The sequence below is a fragment of the Rhipicephalus sanguineus genome, chromosome 5, assembly GCF_013339695.2.
Source record: "Rhipicephalus sanguineus isolate Rsan-2018 chromosome 5, BIME_Rsan_1.4, whole genome shotgun sequence".
Lineage (NCBI taxonomy): Eukaryota > Metazoa > Arthropoda > Arachnida > Ixodida > Ixodidae > Rhipicephalus > Rhipicephalus sanguineus.
Genome location: NC_051180.1, coordinates 16,016,651 through 16,044,302, shown reverse-complemented (window position 1 = coordinate 16,044,302; position 27,652 = coordinate 16,016,651). Strand labels below are relative to the sequence as shown.

The 27,652-nt window shown below is 46.5% G+C and overlaps 1 protein-coding gene across 2 annotated transcripts; it reads left to right on the top strand.

The window, feature by feature from the left end:
* Positions 1 to 7,253: 7,253 nt before the first annotated feature.
* Positions 7,254 to 26,708, top strand: LOC119393277 (acetylcholinesterase-1). Of its 2 annotated transcripts, none has more exons than XM_037660211.2 (3): positions 7,254 to 8,813; positions 24,249 to 24,398; positions 25,453 to 26,708. In XM_037660211.2, the coding sequence occupies exons 1-3, from the start codon at positions 7,270 to 7,272 to the stop codon at positions 25,664 to 25,666; spliced, it is 1,908 nt and encodes a 635-aa protein (XP_037516139.1). In that variant the 5' UTR covers positions 7,254 to 7,269; the 3' UTR covers positions 25,667 to 26,708. The 2 variants fall into 2 exon arrangements, with proteins under 2 accessions (XP_037516139.1, XP_049272137.1); XM_049416180.1 differs by lacking the exon at positions 7,254 to 8,813 and adding an exon at positions 19,704 to 21,340 and having other exon boundaries at positions 25,453 to 25,694.
* Positions 26,709 to 27,652: the final 944 nt, after the last annotated feature.

The window sequence follows — 27,652 nt, the reverse complement described above, 5'->3', positions numbered from 1 at the left end:
GTGACTTTCCCATATGACGTCACAGATCGCCAAAATCTGTGACGTCATCATGACGTCACTGTGGCGTCATGTCACACGATGACGTCATCACATGGCATCGTAGCTTGGTCAAAGGTGGTTCGATCACGGAGGAAATGCAAAAAAACCAGGGGAGGTGACTCCGATCTTGGAGGCAGTGCAAAACCACGACGCAGAAAGCTTGCGAAGGGTGGCAGGGCGTGATCAATACATCGACTGAGAAAACGCCGATTTTTCGCTTACACCCAACGACGCAGACACCGCAATTTCTGCGAAACAAGAGCTTTTTAACGCTATCTCGTTAATATCGTGGGTACTGGGCAGCTGTTATCGTAAAAAACCTGCGTGTCCATAAGCCTACGCTCTCAACATTGACAGGACGGGCCTGACTGGTACAGGGCAACATGGCTTCCGCCTTAGATGTCTGTGAAAGGGGGCTGTACACGGGACGTGCTTTTTATCGGCAACACGATTTTAAAATATCAGTCTACCCGTAGCACGTAGCATCATTCTACTTTTTCAACTGCAATCACACGGGGACATTATACGTTAGACATGGAATATACATTTGGGTAAATAACAGCGTTTGGATAAACAATTTTTAGAAGTGTCATTATGACAGAACGGCGAGTGTTTGAGTTCCACGCTTTTTCGTGAATAATTTGCATTTCACCAGTCAAGTACAGTTTCCTGCTGGTGTGCGATGGAGGTGGAGCCCCCCGAGCGACCATCGGACATCGGAGTGCCCGCGGGTGTTGCTTCCAGGAAGCGCAACAGCGCCGAGAGCGACACTGACAGCGATGACACCGTGCACTACTATGTCAGCAGTGAGGACTCTGGCGACGACACCTTCGAGCTGGTGAGGAGCCGCAAGGCAAAGAGGCGATTCCTGAGCACGTCAGCCAATTCGAGTGTGTCCACCATGCGATCTTCGCAGAATATCGAGGTATTAACCATCCTCTTCGCGCCAGTTCTCGCCTGTGACAACATGACATGTCTGAACCGGCAAGCCGTGTCTGTACAGCTAGAGGCACTGGTGCCAAATGAAATAAAGGAGGTCAGAGTGAACAGCCGCAAGAACATCCTAGCGATTGACGTCAATCACGTGACTGCGTTAGACACGTTGCGTGAAGCCACAGAACTTAATGGAATGGAAGTCCGTTCTCATATACCGTTGGGCAAAGAAATGAGCACTATGGTAATTTATGATGTTGACGAAGCCATTACCAACACTGACCTACCAGTCTTGATCAAGCCTGCGTCAGAAGACACCATTATAACAAGTTTATGTCGTATAGGGACGTCACGATGCGTAAAGATTATATTTAAGGGCGAATCACTCCTTTCACACGTAAAAGTGGGCCACTTCCAGCACGCAGTTCGCCCTTTTGTACCGAGACCGCTTCAGTGCTGGAAGTGCATGAAGTTAGGTCACGTGAGTAGTGTGTGCAGGAACGCTACCGTTTGTTCCCGATGCACTGAGCACCACACCACGGACAAATGCCAGGCCACGATACTCAAATGCCCAAATTGCAACGGGCCCCATGATGCATCTTCGAAGGATTGCCCTGTTATTCGAAGGGAGATAGCAATTCTGAAGAAAAGGGTTGAAGATGAATTGTCACACCGAGAAGCGGCTGCATCAATTACGCGACGATGGTCCCGTCGCCGGCGGTGCACCAAAGCCTACAAAGCCTCCTTGCCACAAGAACCACGTTCAAAACCACCTCCACCTCTTCCCCTCAGGCCAAGCGCTGTCGGGTCTAAGGACAAAGACGCTTCTGCTAGCAAGGGAGCTGGCGCTTCGTTTCTACCACCCAGACCAAACGCAGCCGTGTCTATGGACGATGACTCTTCTACCAGCAATGCAGCTGACGCTTGGCCTGAACTCCCAAAGCTGCATGCACCTGATGAGCGACATCAGGCTTCGACAGAAAGGTACACTTCATCGGTACCTCATGAACTGACGGACGAAGAAAGACAAGTTGTCGGCATGGTCAACACCCTAGTGAGTGCTATTCGTGTGCTGCTGAGCAAGATGCAGACACCGATAGCTCGAAGCGTGTTGCAACTGCTGGACACCATCACTCCAGTTCTCGCAAGCCTTCAGAAGTCTGTTGCATGAGAACACTAGCAGCACCACCATGGCTTTACCGTCAACAAGATTTTGGTTGCATGGGACCGCGCATACAAGTTGCATAAAGCAACGAATGCGCTGCTCTAGTTTCAGCAACGGGACTGACTTACCGCCTGTGATGTCAAGCGCAGAACTGCCGTTACGTCGACGCCAACAGTGACTTTTCTCTCCTCCTCTCTCCAACTTTCCTTCCCCCTCCCCCCTTCCCCATTGCAGGGTAGCCTACAGGGATCGGCCCTGGTTAACCTCCCTGCCTTTCTTTCATCCTTATTCTCTCTCTCTCTCTAAACAGATTACATTAGGGCATCTATTATTGTTCACGAGTACAAACATTTGATGCAACGTTTTCTCTTATCATTTCTTAACAACGAATGCAAAGTAGTCAACATTTATCTCTTCATAATGAATAAATTCAAGCCAGGAAGGTACGTATCGAAAGTATCGTTTACACTATCTGGCAGTTTGAAGCATGAGTGTCCTTCATGAAGGAGTGTAGCGTTCTTGCGTTTATGCAAGTGACAAACTTGATTAGTGGTCGTGTATGCACCTGAAACATTTGCCAAAAGAATGTGGTCGAAAAAACCGGAATCTCCGGACAGTGCAGACAGAGAAAGCGACGGGGAGTCGTTGCACTCGAAGAAAAATAGTTGATTCGTGTCGCCATTATTTACGTCCTACTTACTGCACTTACGCGCCTGAATACGTAAGAAGCCGTGCTACTGGTTTTTTGAGAGCTAGTTTCTTTAGAGGCTCGCACGGAAACTCCCTCTACCGCTTTGCTCACGTGCGCCGCCCTTTGAAGATAACAAGCATGACGTAGCGTTCTCGAAGTGAAAGGCTTTTCGGGATCTGCTGCATGCCCTCAAGCGTCCCTGATCATAGTCGTCTTGAATAGGACGGGGACCAATAAATCAACTCATAACTGCATGGGCTCACGAAAGACACGAAAAAATAAAAATAAAAACACTAACAAGCAAAAACAAATGAGTAGGAAGTTTGGGATTACGGAAAAGTTGTGATAAGAAAGTAATAATCTTTTCTGTTTTTCCCCTTGCGAATGGCGTACCTCTACTACCGGTTGTTTTAGTGAATTCTGGAAAGCTGTAGGGCTCGCTGTGCTCTGATGCGTAATCGGACACATATTACGCGTTTCTGTGTTATTTTCTCCCGCTTTTATGGCATCTTTGTCAGAGCCATTTAATCTACATTTGTTGTTTCGCGAGAGTTTATGGACATTTTCGATGGATTTTCATTACCCCTAAACAGCCGCCGAGTTGCCGAGCTTTACAGATATCGAGGAAAATTACTCTGGGTGACTTACTTGTACGTAAGTGCAAGCATCACACGACAAATCTTTTTTGTGATCGCTGTTATGGCGCAGACGAGAAATGTCGCCTTGGTACTGGCTAAAAAATCAGAAATTTAATTTCTTTCCTGTCAGCTGCTTTAGAGTTAGAGGGTAATCTAGAGATGCGTGCTTATTTATATATTTAGCCTCTGTTTGAAGGAACGAAGGTGGACAAAATCCATCTGCTTCCTGCTTATATCGGTATTAAGACCTATATATCGAGATTTACGTATAATCAGACACATGCGCTGAAGATCTCATCAACTAGCTCTTTATTTTTTTAGAGTGAAGGGAATAGTTCTTACTGCCTTCAACCTAAATGATTTTAGTCTCACAAGAGTGAACAATGTGAAATGTTATTTGAGATAAAGAATATGTGATGACAGGTCAATGAAAGGAACGCAAATGTTCAATATATTTGCTTCTAGACTACTTTATGAGCTTTATAACTTTTAGATATTGTGACAAGCTGTTGTGGGTAGCTCTAGATTTATTTTGACTACCCGAGGTTCCTTAACAAATACCTAATTCCTCATTCTAAGAGCAGATGTCAGAGTGCGCCTAAAAATAACTTATTTTGCTTAAGAAAGGCGACTATAACGATATACGAGTAGCAATGCGTAAATGAACGCTGCGCTTGCGTGTACGTACACTCACAGACGGCATCAATCGCGAATCGCATAAGTTTTTAGGAAAAGTGCCGCTTGTTTCGGTTACTTATCTCACTGCTTGAATTTCAGCGTTTTAACATGTTCATATCTATACAAGTTAATTGAAAATTGCTTTTACAGAACATAATTCGTTAGCGCTAGAGAAACAGCGAGACGGAGAGAGAGAGAGAGCTAACAATACAGGCGGTGTGCAAAAGAAAATATTGTGCGTGAAAGGTCGCGAGGGAGGATGGTTAGGTTGACCGTCATACCTGTCGAGAGAAACTACTCCTCTGAATGCTCTCTCATTACTGATTCTATGACCTGAAACCGAGGACAGATGAATAACAGGTGAATTGGCAGAGAGGACTGAGTTGTAGCCAATGGCATCTTCCGAATCGGTCCTTGGGAATGTCTGGGTAACGTTGTATAACATCGCTTCTCTCATCAAGGCTGCTCGATTGTTCCCTTGACTCGTATCGTAGAAAACCGTCCCTCTTCAAGGAAGGTTGCGGAGACCTCGCGAACGTACGCTGCGCGAAGGACGGCGCGCCGATTGGCGTCCTCAAGGTCGGCCTGCCATTGGCGCGCATAATATGTGTACCAAGGTCTGAACCTTGGGCATCGTCATTAACACAGTCCGCATGGGGTGAGATGCGGGAAAGAAGTGGCCATGAAGCAGGATGTTATTCCGGCAAATGGGCGAATACGTTATTTTCGGGTGGCCCGAAGCCGTGGAGGTAAACGCCTTGCATTCACGTAAGATGCTGCTTACCGTTTTGGCGGATTGCCCACCAACTTCAAACGGCTTAAAGACACCATCCCGCCCTTCCGTCGTAATTCGTAACGCTAGGATTTCTTTTTTACTTTCCGCACTGTTTTACTAGCGTCATTATCCACTTGACATGATTGTTTCGTTGTTGCGATAATTATATGACCAAAGAAAATTGAAGTAGCAGGATGTTGGCGATACTACGACCCCGGTATTACTTCATCGGAAACGTTTCACGCAACACACACACACGCACGCACACACACACGTATAAACACACGCACGCATGCACGCACGCACACACACACACACAAACACACACACACACTACACACACACACACACACACACACACACACACACACACACACACACACACACACACACACACACACACACACACACACACACACACACACACACACACACACACACACACACACACACACAAACGCGATGACTCTCTGGATATAGCGGACGGTGGCCCATATTTTATTCGACATCCTTCTACAGGTTTTGATATAGCTAGTGTCCCACACATTGATCCACAACTGCGCCTCTGAGTTCTACCCATTTACCACATTGTTTTTCAAGAAAAGTGCTTTAATCTTTCTTCAAAATTTCGGCACGTGTTTCTTACAGTTCTTCTTCTTCTTTTTTTTTTTTGGGGGGGGGGGGGGGGGGGAGGGAGTGGTATCTTATACACCACATGGGCCCACAATATCGTCCCATACTCTGGACTTTACTTCGGAGGTTGTCAAAATTGTAAAAATCTTAGAGGGCGCTTGAGCTTCGCCTTGAATAGAGTCACTGTATATGCTACCTTTAGTTAGCAGAGTAGCGCATAGGTCCGGCTAGCAACCACAGCTATGCGGTGAAGTCGCACTCCATTTTTGCAGGCGACATGCCTACCGCGTCGCCGATAAACATGTCTGGCGTGTCGAAGGCCGGCGATAAACATTGGCTGTCGATAACTAGTGTTAATTGAGTGAGCTGCAGCGGCGGCGTCGAGAAATACAAAAATTGGCCCGAGCGTCAGCTTCTCCGCAATGCATGGTGGCTAGCGGCGTTGGAAAACAGATGCGCAACTCTGCTACCTAAAGGTAGCATATACAGTAACTCTAGCCTTGAAGAGTAGGACGCGATAGCGTAATCGGACACTGTTCGCATCGCCTTCTCAATCGCTAGCCTCGCTTCGCTTCTCGGTGGACACCTCAACAATGCCGCAAGGAAAGGAACGTCTGTGCACCTGTAAATGGGCCCTTTCAAACTATCCTAGAATGCCTACTGCAACTAGAGTTGCGAAGTGTCCACTACGACATAGTTTTCGCGTGATACCCAATACGAGTCCTTAAGCTAACTCGCGCATCTTCGCAGCTGCACACGTTGATGATGCTGTTGTTGATAATGATAATTGATTATGCCTGTGTGCTTCGTAGTTGATGGGCCTTTAAACCAATTACTCGTTGCGCAATCCCAGTCATCATCTAAAGGGGGCGTAAACTCTGCCCCGTATCTTTACTCAGTCGGACCTCTGACGTCATTCTTTAATGCGCAGGGTTATGGTTACGCATGTTCTTTAGACAATAATGGCGACCAAGGACTCCTGATATTGCATTCAAGGAACTGTTCACTTGCCACCTTTACTCCGGAAAGCCGGGGACCAATGGGAAGTACGTCATCGCTTCATTTTCAAGTTTGCATCCAATCTGGAGCTCGTTTGTTTTCAAACTCGACCAGTGAGGGGGTGGGGGGTGCTCTGGTGATACTTCGACCCCCTAATGGAGAACCGTGCGCATGCCTATGTATGTGTGCGTTATTCTAGAATAAAATATCCGCGCGCATCTGCACAAACCGTGGTGGTCCTGAAAAGATCGATGGAGCGAAAAGCGAAAACATTTCCTAGAATACTCTGAGGGCGTCGATTCAACATTTACAACGGTGAGGAAGGCCTAGAGGGCACATAGTGAATGAAATGTGTGTTGCATTACTAATAGATCGGATAATCTACAAAATATGTGCGGAACTCTTTTATTATCAACCAAAATATGGAGGGTAAAACTACTGGAAGTGTTTATGGCGCTATTTATATTATAATAAATAGGAGTCACTGTAAACATTGATGCGTGCGTTACTAAAGTACAGTACCAAGTGCACTGTTTCGAAAACATAAAAAGAGCAGTAGTATAAGAGCCGTGCTAGCACAAGGAAACTTCCACAGCTCTCTTATTTCCCTTATTGCAGACATGTTTGTCGTGTCTGTTAGACGTCAGTGCATATGTCTTGAGGCCGGTTGGCTAATCCTTCCGTCTAGACAGCGAAGGGCGAAAGCACAGATGTAGACATGTCTCACTGGCGAGCAGTCATAGTCGCCGCGTTGACCTCACTGTTATGTGGTGCTGAGCGGCCCATGGTCCGTACGCCTCAGGGGCCAGTCGAGGGCGTACGTTTGTTTCACCAAGGAAAACACATGGACGGTTTCTTTGGAATTCCATTTGCTCAGCCGCCAGTAGGCGAGCTCAGATTTCGAAAGCCATTGCCTTCGAAGCCTTGGAAGAACGTGCGAGACGCCAGTCAGTTTCAGCCGGCATGTATGCAAACCAACCATCGTCTGAACCGCGAAATTTTGCTCAACTACTCCACTTCCTCGTCCGAGGATTGTTTGCACATGAACGTTTGGAGACCGAGCTGTGTAACGCAAAACACCTGCGACTACGAGGCTCCCCTGCTGCCTGTCGTGCTTTTCATCTATGGCGGCGCCTTCCAGTGGGGCGATGCGTCAGCCTTCTACAACGACGGCCTTGTATTCTCGTCAGTGAACGAAGTTGTTTTTGTGAGCTTCAACTATCGTATGAACGTGTTTGGATTTCTCAGTGACTGGTCACCCGATGCGCCGGGCAATCTGGCTTTCTGGGACCAACTATTGGCTATGCAGTGGGTGCGAAGGAGCATTTCCACCTTTGGCGGCGACCCACTGCTCGTTACACTGTACGGTCAGAGCTCAGGAGCAATGTCCGCCGGTGTCCATGTCCTGTCTCCACTTAGCAAAGGGCTCTTCAAGAGATGCATCTTCGAAAGCGGCACAGCATTATCTCTGATAACGTTTCAGCGCCGCAACCAAATGAGCTTCTTCAACAACTTGGCTGGACAACTTAATTGCACCGATCGCGCGAGCAACTCGTCAGCGATGTTGGAATGCATGAGGAAAGTGAACTCCCGAGAAGTAATACACAGGCTCAGATCAGTGGGCCAATTAACGAGCATGTTCTTTCCAACCTCGGGAGATGTGTTCGTGCCGGAGTATCCTATCGATTTCGACAAAGTTGACTGCATAAATGGAGAAGAGATGCTCATGGGCACCACGCTTGATGAAGGAACTGTGTTTTTCTATCACCCCATTGAAAGGCTTCGAGAGTTGGAACCGGCACTGTACGACTACTACGAAGGCGCTACGGCCATAGTATTGAGCACATCATTCTCTATTCCTCTTTCAACGGCGCGTCAGTACATCTCCTCTTTATTTGAGAACACTGCGAATGACCTCAGTGTTGATGAAGTACTACGTACGCTTAGCCACTCGTTCGGTGACCCCGTGTTCGTCTGCAGTACAAACTTATGGGGGGAGCAGCTGGCTAAGCGAGGACATCACGTCTACCGTTATGTTTATAGCCATCGTATGCCACTTAGCATCTGGGACGAGTGGATGGGCGTTGTGCACACTGACGACTTGCCTTACATGCTGGGTTCCGTGGCGACATTTAAGAAGAACTTGCGTTCAGAGCGATGGGACGACTTGCCGGATTGGTTCAGAAACTACAACGCGACATCCGCGGAACTTACTTTTAGCACGAACTTGGTGAAATCCCTCGGTGCATTTGTAAAGACCGGGTAAGTACTCACTCCTTTCCCGGTACGCTTGCAGGATATCGCGCATTGCATATGCAGCAGCATGCAGCACCCTCCCTGAAGAAACAAGGAAGACAAAGAGAGAAAGAACCAGATTAACTGAAATATTGGTATCTAAGTGGCGCGAAGCTTATTCTAAACATATGCGCATTCGTTTGCCTCTGTATAAGTTTGTGCGCATACGCTCGCCTATTTAGGCAGCGGTTATGTGTTAGTCATGCCTATGCCATGCAAATGCTCATGAGTGTACTTTCACTACGGTCATGCAAAGTAACCTGTACGGCCGCTAAGTGCATGTTGCGAAGGTGCATCGCAGTATTGTGCGAAGTGAAACATCGCGTATAATTAGGCCAGAATGTAATGGTTCATTTTGTACAAGTACTATCTTGAATATATGCTGTACTGTCATGTGTAGTCTCTAATCATAGCCTGGACAATTATTTCCAGAAATTATGCAAGTTCGACGTTATACAATAAGTAGAAAGCACTAAGATAACAGGAAATATAAACTGATGTAACGTATTTTTTTTTTTTTTTTTTTGCTACACTAATGTCGGGACCCGTAAAGTGGTGATTCTATATACAATTAACCACTAAGGACTCGGGCTGCTCTCTGAGTCAGTATGTGGCTACTTTGGTGAAAATTCCAAACTGCATGACGCATGTTTTTAGGTAACGGTTATCTGGAGCGCCAGTGTGCCTTGCAGGACACCTCAAGGTGTATATCGCGAAAGTGGTACCGATCTCATGATTTATGCTGTACGCAAACATGACTTCATTATTGCTCGGTTTCAATTTCGGAATTCCGAAAAACATTGTATGATATCTCAAGGACATTCATTTTTTTTCCATTGCGCTTCACGAAACACGGAGAAGATACTGTCGTTGCTACTATTATTTGTTTAGCACCTTTCCATGGAGCGCTCAAGTTACTTATTGAACGAAACAATATTTTTATGTTCAACGACACATCGTCTTGGTACAATGAAAAAAAAAAAAAAGAATCACTGGTATAATAGCGGAATTACACATTACTCATGCCCTAAGAGCACGCACTAGCCCCGCCGCGGTGGTGTAGTGGTTACGGCGCTCGTCTGCTGACCCGAAGGTCGCGGGATCGAATCCCGGCTGCGGCGGCTGCATTTTCGATGGAGGGGAAAATGTTTGAGGCCCGTGTACTTAGCTTTAGGTGCACGTTAAAGAACCCCAGGTGGTCGAAATTTCCGGAGCTCTCCACTACGGCGTCTCTGAAATCACATAGTGGTTTTGGGACGTTAAACCCCAGATATTATTGTTAAGAGCACGCAGTAAGTGCTTTACACATTGTAGCACATAGCTTCTGAGGTACAACATAGTGATGGTGGCGCTCGAAATCCTTATATCGACGCAGATGCCGCAGATTTAAGGAATAAAATCTTTTGTGAAAACAGACATCGCACGATGCCCCTTAAGGATTGGTATACACGATGGACGTTTTTCCGCGCTATATTAATGAATTTTCGATTCTTCAGGGTGATAAATCGGTCATGATAGATATAAGATTAGAAGATGTGTGCCATTTTTAAGGGCGATAGAATTCAGTGCCGTCATGTCACCATGTGGGGTAGGCGGTGCGAAAGCGTTGGGTAGATATGGGTAAGAACAAATAACCAAAGCGGATCGCCACAGTACTAAGGCTGCAATCAACGACAGAATCAGCTTTCTGATAGCAGCGTCCCGAGAAAGTGCGTTTGTGCCACTTGAAGGGCTTCGTCATTAGCGCTATACGCTGCCAGACGTGGTGACGAGGCCACATTGACGAAATCTATGATAACACTCTCTAACGATGGCCTTTGAGGGAAGGCAAATTTTGATACAGTGTGTCGATTACAGATTTATTATGATTATTATTTATTGGCGTGCGCAGTACATGCATCAAGACAGATATCTGTGAGGGGATTGGTTCTGCTAACAACTTCATTGAACAATGCTCGTGGTAAGAACAACGTATACCTTTTGGATTCGGTGGTTTTGCCGTTTCTGTCAAACAAACAGGCACCCAAACGCACTTCACTCACTCACTCACTCACTCACTCACTCACTCACTCACTCACTCACTCACTCACTCACTCACTCACTCACTCACTCACTCACTCACTCACTCACTCACTCACTCACTCACTCACTCACTCACTCACTCACTCACTCACTCACTCACTCACTCACTCACTCACTCACTCACTCACTCACTCACTCACTCACTCACTCACTCACTCACTCACTCACTCACTCACTCACTCACTCACTCACTCACTCACAGAACCATGCCCAATCTCACAACCCGAGTTTGACAGTGAATGAAATTGAAACTAATTAAGGACAACGTCAGACAAAGGCGTGCGCATCTCATTCATATTCTGACCAGTGGCGATAGTAACTGAACCGCACACCAGCAGGCGAATCAATATCATGTACAAGAAGAAACTATTTCTTACCGTAAAGGCAGGGTCTAGTGAAGTACACATTTTCAATAAAAGAGTCGACGACAATATAAAATTAAGCAGCAAAGCTGGGCAGTACTGTCTTCTGGAAGAAAATGTAGACAGCTCGCTCTGAGTTGGGCATAGCTAGGTCACAGCGGAGCCGGTGATCTGCTTGCTAGTCTCGGCTTGGCTAAGTTGTTTCTAGGTTTCGCAAAGTGCCGCCAGGCTTCGCTAAGTGATGCTAGGTTTTGCTGAGTGTTGGTAGGTTTTGCTGAATGTTGCTAGGTTTTGGTAAGCGTTGCTAGGTTTTGGCAAGTGTTGCAAGGTTTTTCTAACCATTGCTAAGTTAGGCTAAGTATTGTTAGGTTTGGCTAAGTATTGCTAGGCAATGCTATGTGTTGGTAAGATTTGCTAAGTTTCGCTATTTCCCAAGTCCCATTAAGCCCAACCGGCTCTTCCGTTCCGGTCGGTCACCCACCTCGATTATGGCATGCGCAGTGTCGTTCGCAGTTGTTTCAGGTAGCCCTCAGTAGCTATAGGAGCGGCTGGTGGAAGCCGGGACTAGCAAGATCACCAGATCCGCTGTGACCCAGCTTTGCGCGACTTAGCGCAAGCTGTCTACTTTTTTTTGGGTCTGTTTATTTCTATTTGTTTCTTTCTTTATCTTTCGTTTTCTCGCTCTTTCTATCTTTCTTTCTCTTTCTTCCCTTTGTTTCTATCTATTTATCTGTTCCTTACTTTCTATCTCTTTCTTTTTCCCTCCCTCTCTCTTTAGTCGTTACCTCGTTTATCAGGGTTATTGTATTCCACGCTGGATAAATCGGCGCACGTCTTCTGGGAGCGAAGCAGAAGATCAAGAAGGGGACGGAGAGGAAGAAGAGGACGAAGAGAGCTCGTGCCGGTTCACGATGCCGGTTTTCTGTCGGCTCTGCACCGCATAACGAAAAGCGTAACAGCCCCACTGTAAGAACAGCGTTCATTATAACGCACCATGACCACGCGCAATAATTGCTCGAGAGCGGCAATCGGTCAGCATGCTTGAGGCTCGTACCCTGCATTTGATTTGCTGTAGTTAAAATTAGAGGCGGCGTTGATAATAATTAGGGCACCACATACGAATAAATATTTGATTCGCCACGCTTGTATGTGCAGTTGACGTAAATGTACGTATACACGCTTGTAGAACCTTAGATTCATAATTTGCACCTGCAGCCCACGAGTGAAACACTTACAAAAATTGTGAGTAGTATTGCTTCACTGATCAGGTTGCATGATCTGTTTTCACTTTCCATTTTGTTTTATTGTTTTAGTGATTGTTTGATTTTCGTTTTTAGCCAATTACCCAGGCTCGTTTCGCCCTTCACTGATGAAGGAATTCTTGGAACGCCATTATCTTCGTAGCAATTCTTAATTTTCGTTGTGTGTGTGCTGGTTTCTCGAATACCACCAAGCACTTTGTTTACCAGCTATCTGAACACATTTTCCCGGAAACAACTCAGACGCATTTTATCTCAATCACACAGAGTGGACCGTTCTGTAGCGAGCATTGCGAAAGGCGTGCATTGGCGTCTTGTGCTGCAATATATGAAGAATGCCTCAGATAAGGATGTCTGGTCACGCATATAGGCCAAGATGTCAGTTTGCTTCTGAAGTGAAGGACTGTGTGTATTGCGCTGCGAATGTGCAGCTAAGTGAGCCGTTACCAATGCCATCAACACTGTGCTGTGCCGATTAGGACAGCTTGATCGCTTTGAAGATATCTCGTGTCCACCAACGCACACAAGAAGCCGCCTGCGATAGTATCGCCTGTCGTAGTTGTACGAAAGGCCGCATTAACTTCTGTGATAATGTAACGCTGCACTCGGATAATCGCTTCCTATACCCACCCAATTTTTATTTCGTCGCTAAAATCCAATGTTGTGACGCACGCATTCATAACCATGAAAATAAAAAAGAAGAAAAAGAACAGCACTCCTACGCGGGAATGTATGTAGCATAGCTTGAAGTGAACGACAGCGTGTAAAACAAGAACAAAGAGATCACGAACGACACCAGCGCTGGTGTCATTCATTCTCTCTTCGTCCTTGCTTTACGCGCTGTCGTTCACTTCAAACTATACAACACCAACTGGCCCAACGTCTTACGATCTTGTCTGTACAATGTCGAAGCGCTTCTACAGTACACCGTAAATAGCTTTAGAATCGACACACGCCATGCAATATTCAGCTGAACGAAAGGGGACTTTAAAGACTCGTTTTCCTTGTTTAGACACAACATTAATGACAACCAACAGAAAATCAAGCCAACGAAAGTATAGGGGATGTTATTCGCAGTAATTGTGATAGAAATGTCAATGCAATTACATCACAATTACTACAAATAATGTCCCCTACACTTTCGTTGGCTTGATTGTCTGTTGGTTGTCATTAATATTGCTTCTAGCAATAATCAGCTGTATCATAGTGATCGCGGAGGAATGCAAACTGTTCAGCGTCACACCCAGATAAGCAAAATTTATTTCCAATTGCACCAATTTTGCATTTCGTGGACTTATTTTTTGTTTTGTTTCACATGCATACGCAGCAAGTCTGGCTTAGGCGCAAGGTGTGGTGAAAGTCATGCTCCAAAAGTCGTCGATTTTTTTTCACCAGGTGCTTCCAGTTTTCATTCGACGACGGATGCTCTTGAACTGTTTGTCTCTTGTGCCTTTCTTTCGCTCTGACCCGGGTTGCAAAAAAGGGAAGAACGATGGAAATTGACCTCAGTGGGAGCCCAAGCTTGCATTTATTATTATTAACAATAACAAATAATAATAATAATTAATAATGATAGCGCATTATGTGCTATAACCATAGGCGTGCGCAGGGTTCCCCATTATAATGGGGGGGGGGGGGGGGGGTCGTACGCAAAAAAGAAAATGAAGTGATGACGTGCCTCCCACAACGGCTTGCGTTTCATCCACGGCTTTTCGGGGGTGAAAATGGGAAGTACATAACTCTTTGAATGCAATATCAGTGGTCCTAGGGCGCCATTGTCGTCAAAAACCTACATGGTCATAACCTATCCCATAATGACGGGACAGTTACGACGGAGCAAGGGTATGGGGCAGACTTGGCGCCCTCTTCAAGTGATAAGGGGGGGGGGGAGGCAACTCCCCTCCCCCCTGCCTCCCTCGTGCGCACGCCTATACGTCACTGAATCAGCCACGTTGGAGCACCAACATGGTGGGACGCGGACTGTGTGACGTCATGTTAGCGTTATCAGTACATCGCGTGCTGGTTCCTTCGCTATTCATGTACAGAGGCCCAATAACGTCCCAGCGGCGTCGTTACACACTGAAGCAGGTTAATCGCCGCGAGATTATATTGCCTTGATGTCACTTAAGCCGCCATATTGGAGCCATGTTGGGCTTCCATGACGTCACGTGTAAGCTATCAATAACGTAATGTACTCGAATGGTGCGAGAAGATGTGTGCTTTCACTATCTGCGGCAAGAGGCTGGACAAAGCAAACTTGCCTTTAAGCGAGCCCCACATCATTCGAAAGCGGCCGCTAATCTCTTCGTTCTCTGTAGAGGAAAGATGGTCGATTCAACGAGTGAAGTTCACATGGCAAGATGAGGGCATCATCGCTTGGCGCATATACGGCTGCAAAGGCCAGCCCAGCCTAACGCAAAGCAGTTGAAGGAAAGGTGGCTGTAGGATTAACCAGAGCGAAAGGAGCGCATGTCCAATAGCATACCCAAAGCAAATGTCTCGTAACAGCGTTCTCCGGAAGACGGCGCAGACAAACAAATGAAAGAAGGTGCCTCTGGCAACGTTTCTAGAACCAGTTCAGTTTCGCAGCTCCCCCTAGACGCTTGCTCTCCGAAGTGGACGCGATGGCCGACGCAAGAACTAGCGGCGCTGCAGTTCCGTCTGCTACAACAACCATGTGACCTATCGTCGCTGCAGCTTTCGACGGCCGTGACAGCCGAGATTTAAACTTTTTCGATAACCTCGACTGTTTCAAAAAAGCGATCATTTCACAAGCTTTGCTCCATAAACATCAAAAGATAATCAAACATGACCTATAATAATGGTATAATCTCACACACGTCTAGCTGCCCTCTCACACGAATATTCCATTGCCGTCAACCTGTGTTTAGCCTCCACGGTGGAATAGCGGTTACGGTGCTCGGCTGCTGACCCAAGGTTGCGGGATCGATCACGACTACGGCGGTAGCATTTTTTCAACGGAGGTGAAAATGACACTGGCTCATGTACTTAGATTTGTCATCCTAAACAAGTCGTAACACAGAGGACCGTTGTTAATTTTCAGACGAATTAATTCCGATTTCTTGAGAAAGGCCTACAACCCGAACTACGGTTGATCAAGGTACCTGATTTGTTTTCCCTAAGTTCGGTTAGGCGACTTGTAGCGAAGTTAGTTCCCATGTTCCGAAGTTAGTTGAGAGCAATGGTGCGTTGCAGTATCCGATGTTGGGGGCCACGGCAAGTGAAGCAAAATGGAACAGCAGCGCCGTAAGTTCACGCGTCGGCCGCGTGTGCCGGCACGTGACGGAAGCTGCGAAACTGTATCGGCCTCTGGTTTGAAGACGCCACCAACTTTGTCGACCGCCCTTGACGTGATGCCGCGTTCCATCGTAACTGTTCTAGTTCACTGTAATCGTAACCAACATAACGCAGCGCGCGCTGAGGGATGGATTTGACCTTTTCGTACGGTTAGCTCGTTCAAAAGGGGGTGTCGCCAGAGCTCGGAAAGATTCCGAGTTTCGCCAAACTCGGGCCATCCTGCATAGCACCCACTAACCATATTTTGTAACGACTAATTTCCACCGGGCGTACTCGCTTCTTATCCGCCCCGTCAAATTACTGGCGAAATCGATCGATCGAGACTTTTGGAAAAGTACGAAAGCGTTTCAATGCGCAAGGGATCGTTACAAAACTCATTCCACAGTCCTTGAGGACAGCTGGAAAAATAAAGAGTGAATGAAGTACGGAGAGGCCGAGCAATTAGAGCCTGCCTCGCTATCCTACGCCGGGAAAAAAAGATACAATTAAAAAAAAAAGACTCGATGTGAAGCGTGCTTCAGTCGTCATCACAAACCACGCGAGAAAGAAGGCCTCCGTTCAATGAAAAAGCCAGAGAAAGTGTTTTGTGCAAAGAAATAACGAGGGAAGGGGTTAAGGGGAGCGTCAAGTGGAGTGTTATGGAGGCACAAGGAAACGTATTTCACATGTACGGATGCCGTATTCACTTGGGCATAATCATACTGGAAGAAGTCTAGTGACAAGGTGCGAGAAAATTCGGTCAACGTTCAAACTTCGCGCCATGCACCTAACTTTATGCACATTCAATCAAATAAACACACGCATATTACCGCTGTACGAGCAAAGCCGGCAGAAACACGTCATCCAACTTCAACATGAAATGTACACATAAGCAAGCTTTCCTTTTGTTTCCCCTTTTTCTTAGTTTTTTTTACTAAGCTCGACCTAAGTTTGTGAAACAAGGCGAGTTTCGCAATTTGAACCAGCTACAGGCATGTTCAGTGCAAAAAAATTGCCGAGAGCTCGAAGGCGTTTTCCATAATAATTACCCAGTAGCGTTTGCTCGGAATCCTAGTAATCCCCTATTCTTTTCATGATGAATGTGAAGAGAGACGGGCGATCACTCAGCAAGATTTAAAAAAAAAAAACAAGAACATATATAACAAATCCTCGCTAAGAAGAAAATTAAAATCACAAAATGAAAGAAAGAAGAATCCATCTAAAGTGAAAAAAAAAGGATTGATGAGCATGTAAACGTTGCTCGTATAAGTGGATTAGCATACGTCATCAGAGCAAATAAAACTCACTATAGCAAGAGCGTAGGAAACCTCGTTCAAATCATAAAATATTGCGCGATAGCAAGTAAACCTGTACGTAAGCTAGAACTTAAACAAATGAGTCATTGGTTACACCAGCAGATACAGACCCGCCTATCTTTTGGCGAATGAGCAAATTATAGAAAAAAAAAGTTACACAGATGCCATGCACAGGAATACACGCATTTATTTGGCATCATTTCAATAACCATTGGTACATATACCCTGCGGAAAACCGCTCAATTAAGAAACTTTCAAAACACATGTTAGAATGCTTGCAAACGGATGTTTCAGTGCGGTTGTAATTTAAATGCTATAGAACCAACCACGATACATACACATTTGTTTACTTCCATTTCATATAACGTGTAATCTCACGCAATAAAGAGCGCGTAGTGCAGACAAGCCACTGTTCTGAACTGTCGCACTAACAGATTGAGAGGTTTTACCAGTACGGTTTAAAGACGCGTACGAATTTTGTGATAACGTGCTATCCCTTGAGACTGATGGACTAAGTGTTTGTACCGGGCTTTATTGAAGCTACCGCTATTCCGACCTCTTAACCAAACGTGCACGTATATTTAGGTCAAGAACACTGCGAGCAAAAACTTGGACAAGAAGCCCAAAGATTCTATCTGTACGTCCTTCATGCGGGTCACAGCTGCTGCGAGTCGAGGAGCAAAACGCTGTAACGCTTATTCTGCTTAACAGGTACGACAGGATTCGAGACTTGCACAAACCACAGCTGCGGCTACACCGCGAAATCTATGCTCCGCGATTCATGGTATTGCAGTATTCACTGACCTTGAAGAAGTCGAGGCGCTTAGGAAAAGTGAGTACTAACAGCTTAATTAAAGCCAACACAAATATGAAGAACTTGCTTTATTCTAACTGTTAAAACAATTTTTTAAAAGAGAACTCTTAAACAGACATCTGAAACCTTTTCAACCATATTGAATTAAGTCTACCTATATATATCCCACGTCTCTCAAATAATTTTATAAGGCGCAAGAGAGCCTTATAGGAAACCTCTGTCGTCTGATATTTTATATATGCCATATGTGGCATATATGCATGTTAAACAAAATAGCACAGCTTGCACTAAGTCTCGCAAGGCTGAGTCACAGCAGAGCTGGTCGGCATCTAGCTGGTCCTGGCTTGTCTAGGCTTTTACCCTCTCACCTCTCTCTTCCCACTTTTTACTATACTATACTATACTACACTATACTATACTATACTATACTATACTATACTATACTATACTATACTATACTATACTATACTATACTATACTATACTATACTATACATGACTATGCTTGCTCTCTTTCTTTCTATCTTTTTTTGTGTCTGTGCCTTTCTATCTCTTTCTCTCTATATCATTTCCTTTCTTTGTCTTTCTATGTCTCTCTCTCTTCCTCAGTACTCGTTCTCTCGCCCATCAGAGTAATTGCATCCCACGCCTGACAAATCGGCGCACGTGTTCTGGGAGCGCAGCAGAAGAGGAGGACGATGAAGAGGACGAAGAGAGCGCGTGCCGGTTCATGATAATTTTCTATCTATGACACACAGCTCTGCTGCAAAAAGTGAAAAAAAAAAGTTTGCGTGATATCAAACTGCGTTGGCGAATAAAAATTGAGTGCTCATTATGAGAGAGTAATTTTCGCGACAGCTCACCAATGGCAAGAAAAGTATTTATTTTTTCCTCCAACTGTCGAGGAAGCGAAATAAGGTACCTGCTTAATCGGATTATTTATGCAGAAATATGTATGCATGATCTCTTTGCCGCTGAACACTATGTAGATTGTTCTGATCTTTTGATTTTTTGGCTAAGCAGTTGATGCGTACATAATATGAGACTCATACGCAGTTTTGTGAAGGATTGAATAGGGAATGCGCGCTGAATATTTAAAAATAAAAGGGCAGACAACATTGCGAACATGTAAGCGTAAATAATCGAATTATTTTTTTGATGTATAGAATGTGAAACCGTAACTTATTTGAATTATTGAAAACTAGCTTACCGAGGTAGTTCCATTTGCAGCAGCACTCTCAGAAGTTCGCGTGAAAATCCACAAGTGACAACGGCAACTCTGCATTTCTAATGAGTTGTTTAGATTGCATCTCGTCACGATAAACAGGAGCCCAAAGGGACGCCGCTCCTTTGTGACATTCAGTGATAGGGATCATCGAGTGTGCAAGGTTGATTCCATGTTGCTCCGCCATCAGGAAACCGTTACGGCACACAGGAAAGGGTGAACCGGTTCGTTGCCTTCTCGGCCTCTAATTCGATCTTGGATGTGTAATGCGGCACCGTAACGCAAGCCAAGAAACATTGAGGCGGCGATCGTAGATCGGCATTCAAGGTTCCTCTCCTGTTCCGTTGACTTAGTTTGATCTGACCTCCATTCAATAAACGAAACACTAAACGGCGTACCCTGGCAAGGTGAAGCAGGAAGGGGAAGGAAATGAAAGAAGCGGGTTCACACTTTGGGAGTTCAGTCGCCTCTTACAAACGGCGTCAGTGCACTGGAGCATAACATCGACTAGCAGCGTTTTAGAAGAGAGCGCCATACACACCGGTGGCACGAGACATTGCCGACACTGTGTGGGCACGATGATTTGTCCCGCTTTCATGCTAAGTTGCCTCTTGGCACTCGTCTCAGCGGGTGATGTACCGCAGGCCTACACAGAGACGGGCCTCGTTTCCGGAGAACGATTAACGGTCAACAAACGCCAAGTGGACGCCTTCTTAGGGATACCGTACGCTACGCCTCCAGTGGGAGATCTGCGCTTCAAGAAACCGGAGCCCGCAAAGCCCTGGAAAGGAACGCGCAGTGCTACGAAGAAGCCGCTTCCTTGCGTCCAGACAGATTTGCCGCTGGCAGATAAGCTTCCGTTCAATTATTCCAGCTCAAGCGAGGACTGCCTTTACCTGAATGTATGGAGGCCGTCGAAGCACTGTGCGAAATCATCGCCCAAATGCAGCGCCATGCTGCCTGTCGTCGTCTTCGTACATGGTGGCGGTTTTCAGTGGGGAGATTCGGGGCTTTTCTTGTACGATGGAAGCAACTTCGCACCAACCGCAGACGTAGTCTTTGTGACATTCAACTACAGAGTCAGCATCTTCGGTTTTCTTTCGCTGGACAGCAAGGAACTTCCAGGAAATATGGGACTCTGGGACCAAAACCTTCTACTCAAGTGGGTTCGCGCCAATATCGCTTACTTTGGGGGTGACGCCAGCGATGTAACTCTTTGGGGACAGAGTGCAGGAGGCGCTTCGGTTGGCTTTCACGCTGTTTCGCCGCACAGCAAAGGATTGTTCAAGCGGATCATTATGCAGAGTGGAACACCTGCGCTTACAATCCTCAACGTGTCTCACAGAAAGGCAGCCAGGATGTCGGCAGTGGCGGACGCCGTCGGGTGTTTTGACCATAGGCGCAGCTTGATGGACCAGGTCGAAGACGTGCTCTCCTGCATGAAACGGGTGGATGCGCGCAAGATAATCGACGCCGTAAGCGCTGAGAAGCCGCTGAACCAATTCTACCCGCCCACACATGGTGACGAGTTCCTTCCTGGTGACCCGCTGTCCGATGACACTTGGAATCACTTAAACACCAAGGAACTGTTCACGGGACACACGGCCAACGAGGGCAACTTCCTCATGCGCAATATACGTCGTTCGGCTCCCGTTCTCGACAACATCTTGAGTGAAGACTATCGCTTCATCACGACTGTCGTTTTGTCGGTAATGTTCCAGATACCCGTGTACTCTGGCAGGCAGATCGTGAAGGAGTACTTCGGCGACTACGATGAAAAGCACAGTAAGAAGAAGGTGCTCGAGATCCTGGATGACATGTTCGGCGACGTTGTTTTCAACTGCCCCACAATGTTCTTCGCGGAAAAAGCATCCCAGCAAGGTATCGATACGTACGCTTACATCTTTGCCCATCTTCCCACCACTTCTCCATGGCCTAATCCAAGAGGCCCGACGCACGCGGACGATATTCCTTTTATGCTGGGCTCTCTCGACTTTGTCGCTGACCCGTCGAAGCTCACAGACGTCGTGACAGAGAAAGCCAAGCAACGTCTCGCTATCGGTGCTGCAAGAATCACGCCCGAGGAGCGTCAACTTGCTGACCAACTGCAGGGGATGCTCTCGGCATACATCCGAACAGGGTACGGTGAAAATAAGAAAAACATGCCTAATTATATCATATATTGTTAGTAAATATGAACACTCACAATATTAATGTGAGAATAAGTGTCCTTAGGCTTTCTTTCCAAGTGCGAGGTTTAATCTAACCATGAAGTGAAATGAGCAGCTTTCTTACATAATATTGAAGGTGTCATCATAAAATAACCCAGGGGGCTATTGCCTATAGTCATCCTTTTCGTGTTGTTTGGTACACGAAGTGTTGCTTATCTCTATAAGAATCACTGCTCGCTTCTAATAGTGTAAATTGTATGCTTTACTGCAGACTCTTTTATCAGAGGTGGGGAGCCAAACAATATATTTGGCTGACATAATAAAAAATCAACAGCTTTGTTTATCGGCACACAGAGCAAATAGCTTGCGTATGCCGGGAAACGTGAATCAATCATGTTGCGCGCTAGTCACGCATAAGTAATTAATGATTTTCGACATGCTTCTCTTGTTCCTCATTACATCATCCGCTCAAACGCGACCGTGGCAGGCGGGTGCACAGGACGTCGTACGGCCGCTGCGATTGAGTTTACGGAGAACTAACGTTTGTGTGTGTGTTGCTAGAGAGGAGTGCTCCTGATCCCTAAAAAGAAAACAAGTCAACGACTTGCACTTTTAGCGCCACAGATACCGCAACATGTTTTCTTCGGTGATATGTTGCAGCAACGGGTGGATATGTGTTTGCGTCATAACCTATATTTTCAACTACAGTCACGCCTCTCCTGTGGTTCAAATACACACAGGACATGTGAAGGGAAAACGGATTCCAACCGATTATGCTGACGTGGATGCTTTTCTAGGAATCCCGTACGCACAACCTCCAGTCGGGGATCTTCGTCTGTCTAGGCCACGGCCTGCGAAAGCCTGGAACGGAACGTACGTTGCGACTGAGTTTCCAACTCCGTGCTTCCAACCAGACCAGGTTCTCAACGAAGACGCGCGGCTGAACTATTCATCTTCATCGGAAGACTGCCTCTACGTCAATGTGTGGCGGCCAGCGAGCGCTTGCATTAACGAATCGGTTTGCGAGACCGCGGAGCTTCCCGTGCTGGTGTTTCTGTACGGAGGGGGTTTCCAGTTCGGCGATTCTGGACTGCGCGTTTACGACGGCACGAACTTCGTGGCACGGACGAACGTAGTCTTCGTCAGTCTCAACTACCGCGTGTACTTTTACGGCTTCCTCTCTGCAGAACGTCCGGCCCTTCCGGGAAACATGGGCCTCTGGGACCAGCTGATGGCACTCGAGTGGGTGAACCGCAATATACGTCGTTTCGGTGGCAACGAACGGGACGTGACGCTCAGTGGCCACAGCGCAGGCGCAATAGCGGCGGGCCTGCATGCGCTTTCGCCACAAAGCCGGGGACTCTTCACGAGGCTGATCTTGCAGAGTGGCACGCCACTCACGATGATCGTTGGGCTCTCATACAGCGGTATCAGTAAGTTCATTAACACTGCGGTCACGCTAGGCTGCTACGACACCCGTCGAAGTCTGGACGCGCAGATTAGCAACGTCGTCGAATGCCTCAAGCGCCTCGACCACGTCTCTCTCCGCACAAGGATGGCGGCGATGAACGTCAAGCGTCAAATGTTTCTTCCTGTGTACGGTGACGACATGCTGCCCTTCCACCCGTTAAACGGGAGGAACATGGAAATACACGTGAAAGAAATGTTTCTCGGAACTGTGCGGGACGAAGGCACCTTCATCGTGTACGCGCTTCGTGCCGCCGTGCCTTACCTAATGCACTTCTTCCACCTCGACTACAGGCTGGCCGTGACTGTGGGGCTCAAGTTTGCGTTCGATATTCCCACGCACAATGGAAAGAGCATCGTACAGGCCTACTTCGGGGATTACAGCGTCACGCACGATGACGAGACGATTGTGGATATTCTGTCGAAGCTGATAGGTGACGCAATGTTTGACTGCCCCACTAACCTGTTCGCCACGAAGGCGGCAGAGCAGGGCACCGAGACGTACCGCTACCTGTTCGCACACAAACCATCGTACAGCTTCTGGCCCGATTGGGCCGGCATCGCTCACGGCTGCGAGCTGCCCTTTACTATGGGGTCGCTGGGCTCGTTCAAGAGCGAGCCTCGGTTCACTTCGCCCAGTGGAAAGTACGGAGACGAAATAAGGAATAGCAAGGCATCCCAGGAGGATGAAATGTTCATGGAAGAGCTGATGCAAACATGGTCTGCCTTCGTTCGGGACGGGTATGTGAGTGAAACCGGTGTTGTTCGGGGAGCAACTGCGCTGTTTGTGTTCAGAGAAGAAAAATTCACGAAAATTACACCTGCTGCCTGTCGAGCAACGTTCCACTTTACCTTAATTAAGCGATATTCCATACTCCGAGTGAGCTGAGAGTGTTAAACACGCGAAACACATTGAAATCGTGTAATTAGCCGCTATTACTGTAATTTAGTAGTTTTTCATTTCATTTTTTTTTGGGGGGGGGGGGGGCGGAGGGTTGTTGGTAGTACTGCTACCCAATCCTCAAAAGCGAACGGCTTTCTATCATAATCATAAAAATGCCCTGCATCATAAGTCGATTGCTGAAAAAAAGATGTTGCATCAGATGACAAAATAGATAGTGGCTACACTTCTGAGTATCAACGGCTGCTTTTTGACGCAGCAGCGAAATTGCGTGAATGAAAAACGAACTTCTCGAATGACTTTCGTCTACAACAGGTTCACTTGCATGGCCAAAAGATAGAGATATGACCATAGATACTTGTTTACACACGGCCATTTTCTTTTTACAAGTTTAAAAGCCTCGCAGAGATAAAAATATCACCCTAGCGCGCTGACATATAATTCTCTACCAAGCAAATGATGTCCCAAAGAACGCCCAGATACAATTCGCGTACGTTTTCCTCCATCAGGAAGCCAAAGATTCCGCTGTCGAACGCTGAGTGGCCCAAGTACACAGCCCAGAAGCCGGAGTTCGTGTATCTACAGCCCAGCAACTACACCCGAGGCCTTGGCCCCAAGAGAGAGCGCTGCGAATATTGGAGACCGTTTCTACTCAAGCAGTAAGTAGTAGTCGTTGTGTCGATACTGTATTCATCGGTACTGCTGTGATGATGTCTCGCGCGGTTGATACGAATTGTGGCACCTCCTGCAAAACATGGCTTACTTCCTAGAGACAGAATGCCTTTTTCGATGAAAAAAGTCCAACTTGATCCTTACACCGGTGTCAAACAGTCACTTTTGATCGCGATCGGGCCTGATTTGGATCGAATATCTCGAATGTGCTTGGATTTTTACGCAAGCTGCAGAAAGGAGCCAATCACTGTTGAGCAATTTGATCAGGATCGGGCTTAATCGCGATCAGCAGTGCACAGTGTGACACCGGTATTAGACGTCGTTTACTGACTATCAACGAAAGTTAGGTCTGTGAGAGAGTCTTCAAGGACTGGAATGCATTTTAGTGTGCAGAACCCTATCACACGTGAAACGTTGTACTGGCGAACAGAGACACGAACAGGATATGAATGCACACACAATGCCAGTGTATCCTGTGTCTACATTCACCAGAGACTGACGTGGAAAGCGTTGATCAGCTTATGTACAAAGATGGTACTGAGCACCGCACTAGACCGCGACTGTGGGACAACGGTTACAGCCGGCTCAACATTGAGCTTACCATTCTACAAAACTCCGAATGGTGTGACAATGCACGCGCCAAAGCTCCAGGTGAATGGAAAGACGATGAACTCAATGGCCTGACAGTGGCTGGGGTCTCATGAAATGACACAGCGAATAATTACGTAAAGACGTAAAGATGTCGTTGGGCAACTGCTGTACCGGCTAGTCTTTCCCAAAGACTGCAGAAATATTTCACTGTTCTGGCGTTGTGTGTCTCTTGAAATAGGCTAAAAATGATTATGTTGACGGTAATATCATTACATCACCACCTTTACCGCTCCCTTGCAATGAGCATGCTAGGAACTGCAATCAGTATATTGGCCCTCAGGAAGAAAAAGAAAGCAAGTGCCGTAGTTGTTCAGTGGAGTTGGTCGGGACATGTATTTCCTGCGTTATAAAGGTAATCGGTTCAGTTCGAGCCATGTTCCATATGTGCAGGAGTGAAGGCGCACCGGCTACGCAGCAACCGCTGCGGTCCGAGACGTCGTCCACAGAGTCACCGCTTCTCGCCAAGTCAACACGGCCTGCTGTACAAGAGGCTGCCCCCAAGAGTGACGTCAGACTGGAGCTCCATTCCAGCTCGTACATTCCTGAGCCTTCCGCCGTGCTATTCACTTTCGTCGTTTTCATCATATGGATTTGCATGGCGTAGCTACACCCCTCGGTTGAGATCTAGGCAGCGTACTTTTTCCTTTTTTTTGTCAATTACCGTAGTGTCTAGAATCATCGTCTATCACTTAAAAGTCACCATTTTCATCATTTCTTCTTTTTTCTATTTTTATAAAAATGAGAAAACAAGGAGATAACACCACGTAGCTTGCAAAAGCTGCAATTTGTTCTTACTAGTGCATAAGAAACTCCATTTAGCGACTTTGCCGACTATGAGGAATACCGTGCCCATGCCGGATTTAAACAATTCCTGAAGCCTTAATTTTCTACATCATTCTGTTTTCAAATTTTTATGTCGGCTACGCAACGTCTCTTAAAGTTCTTTTTAAGTACAAATTATAGCCCGGAGACACGTGGTCAGTAAAGAGAAAGTAATGAAAAAAAAAGTCAGGCAGACTGTCCAGTTTGCTACCTTTCTCGCGGGGAATGTGATAGGAGTGCGGAAGAAAGAGAGAGAGAGAGAATGAGAGAGTGAAGAGAGTGTGAAGATGTTTCGGGTAAGGCACGTATAGTTGAAGCGCGGTGCATTTACAGTCGAGTATTTGCCTCACTGATTATCACGTAATAGCAGTTGTTTGTTCCGGCGATATTATCCCTTTGGAAGTGTGTCTATATCAACCCCAAACGTACATTGAATGCGTTGATCAGCTTAATAATAGCGATGACACTGAACACCTCACTAGAGCCTGACTGTGGGGCAGTGGTTAGAGCCGGCTGAACTTTGAGCTCACCGTTTTACAAAGCTCGAAATGGTGCGACAACACTGGCGCCAAAGTGCCAGATGAGTAGAGAGACGCTGAAATCAACGGCCTGGCAGCGGCTGTGGTCCCATGAAATGACACAGCGAAGACATTAGGTAAAAACGAGACGTCGTTGGACAACTGCTGTACCAGCTAGTCTTTCCCAAAGACTGCAGATTCGACGAAGTAACAGTAATAGTTGCTGACACACCATTTTCATCGATTCTCACTTGCGTAGACTTAGGTTGTACCACATCTTGTAAATAAAGCGCCTTTCTTTCACTGCTACTAGGAAAATGTCTTTGTAGATTATTCTAGCGTTCCGCCTGCTGCCATTCTCAGTGCTGTGAAATAAGGGCGAATTCTCTCGGGAAGAAAACAGGCCTCATAATTAATTGGCAAAATTAAGGACGGAGACTTAATAGGCAGGTGTGGGACGTGTAATATAACTTTGTTGAAGTATGTGTTTTGTTGAAGTATGAGTTTTTACCAAAAATAAAAGATGAAAACAGGTGTTTTTCTCAAATATTCAAGGTTTTCAGCAAGTGCCGCCTCCCCCCGAAAAAAATTCCTGGCTACGGGCCTGTGCTGGAGCAAAGTACAGAAAAGAAGGCAGATATTACTGCGTAACGGAGAAACTTCACCTTACAAATATTTTAGAACTGCCCCACATACAGCCCAGAAGAATGACTGCCTTTACGATAAATTTGTTCAGTGTTACTGTTGCAGCCTGTGGCGTGAGTGGTTCCCACGACTGCGACAGCGTGAAAACAGCAATCGTGTCGTTGCGTGGTGTTCGCTGTATGACAGTGAATACAGCACGTATTCGCATAAACTGTTGTATAGTTACATATACTGTCACAGCATCGCTTATAGTTGCATGGCGTTCACTGGCACCGCCATTACTAGTTGTTCTGAAGTAGTTTTAGTTGCATTCTCTCGCACAGCTGAAGTGTGATTCACAGAAAGCCTGAGCGCGTGGCTAGTTGAGCGTGGGCACAGATAATAACAATTATTATTATTGCTGGGGTTTTACGTGCCAGAATCACGATATGATTGTGAGGCCCGCCGTACTGGGGGACTCCGGAGTAATATGAACCACCTGGTGTTCAACGTGCACCTAACTCTAGTCACACGGGTTTCCTTAGCATCCCTCCTCCCTCTCCTCGAAATGCGTCCGCCGTGTTTGGCAATCGAACCCGTGCCCGAGAGTCAGAGAGAGAGAGGGA

What these genes read in the sequence shown, in the direction of transcription:
- LOC119393277 (XM_049416180.1), top strand. Translation starts at nt 19,779, where the DNA reads ATGATTTGTCCCGCTTTCATGCTAAGTTGCCTCTTGGCACTCGTCTCA. An exon ending in TCGGCATACATCCGAACAGG is followed by an intron (nt 21,341 to 24,248) that starts GTACGGTGAAAA and finishes TTCCTCCATCAG; the next exon opens with GAAGCCAAAGATTCCGCTGT. An exon ending in AGACCGTTTCTACTCAAGCA is followed by an intron (nt 24,399 to 25,452) that starts GTAAGTAGTAGT and finishes CCATATGTGCAG; the next exon opens with GAGTGAAGGCGCACCGGCTA.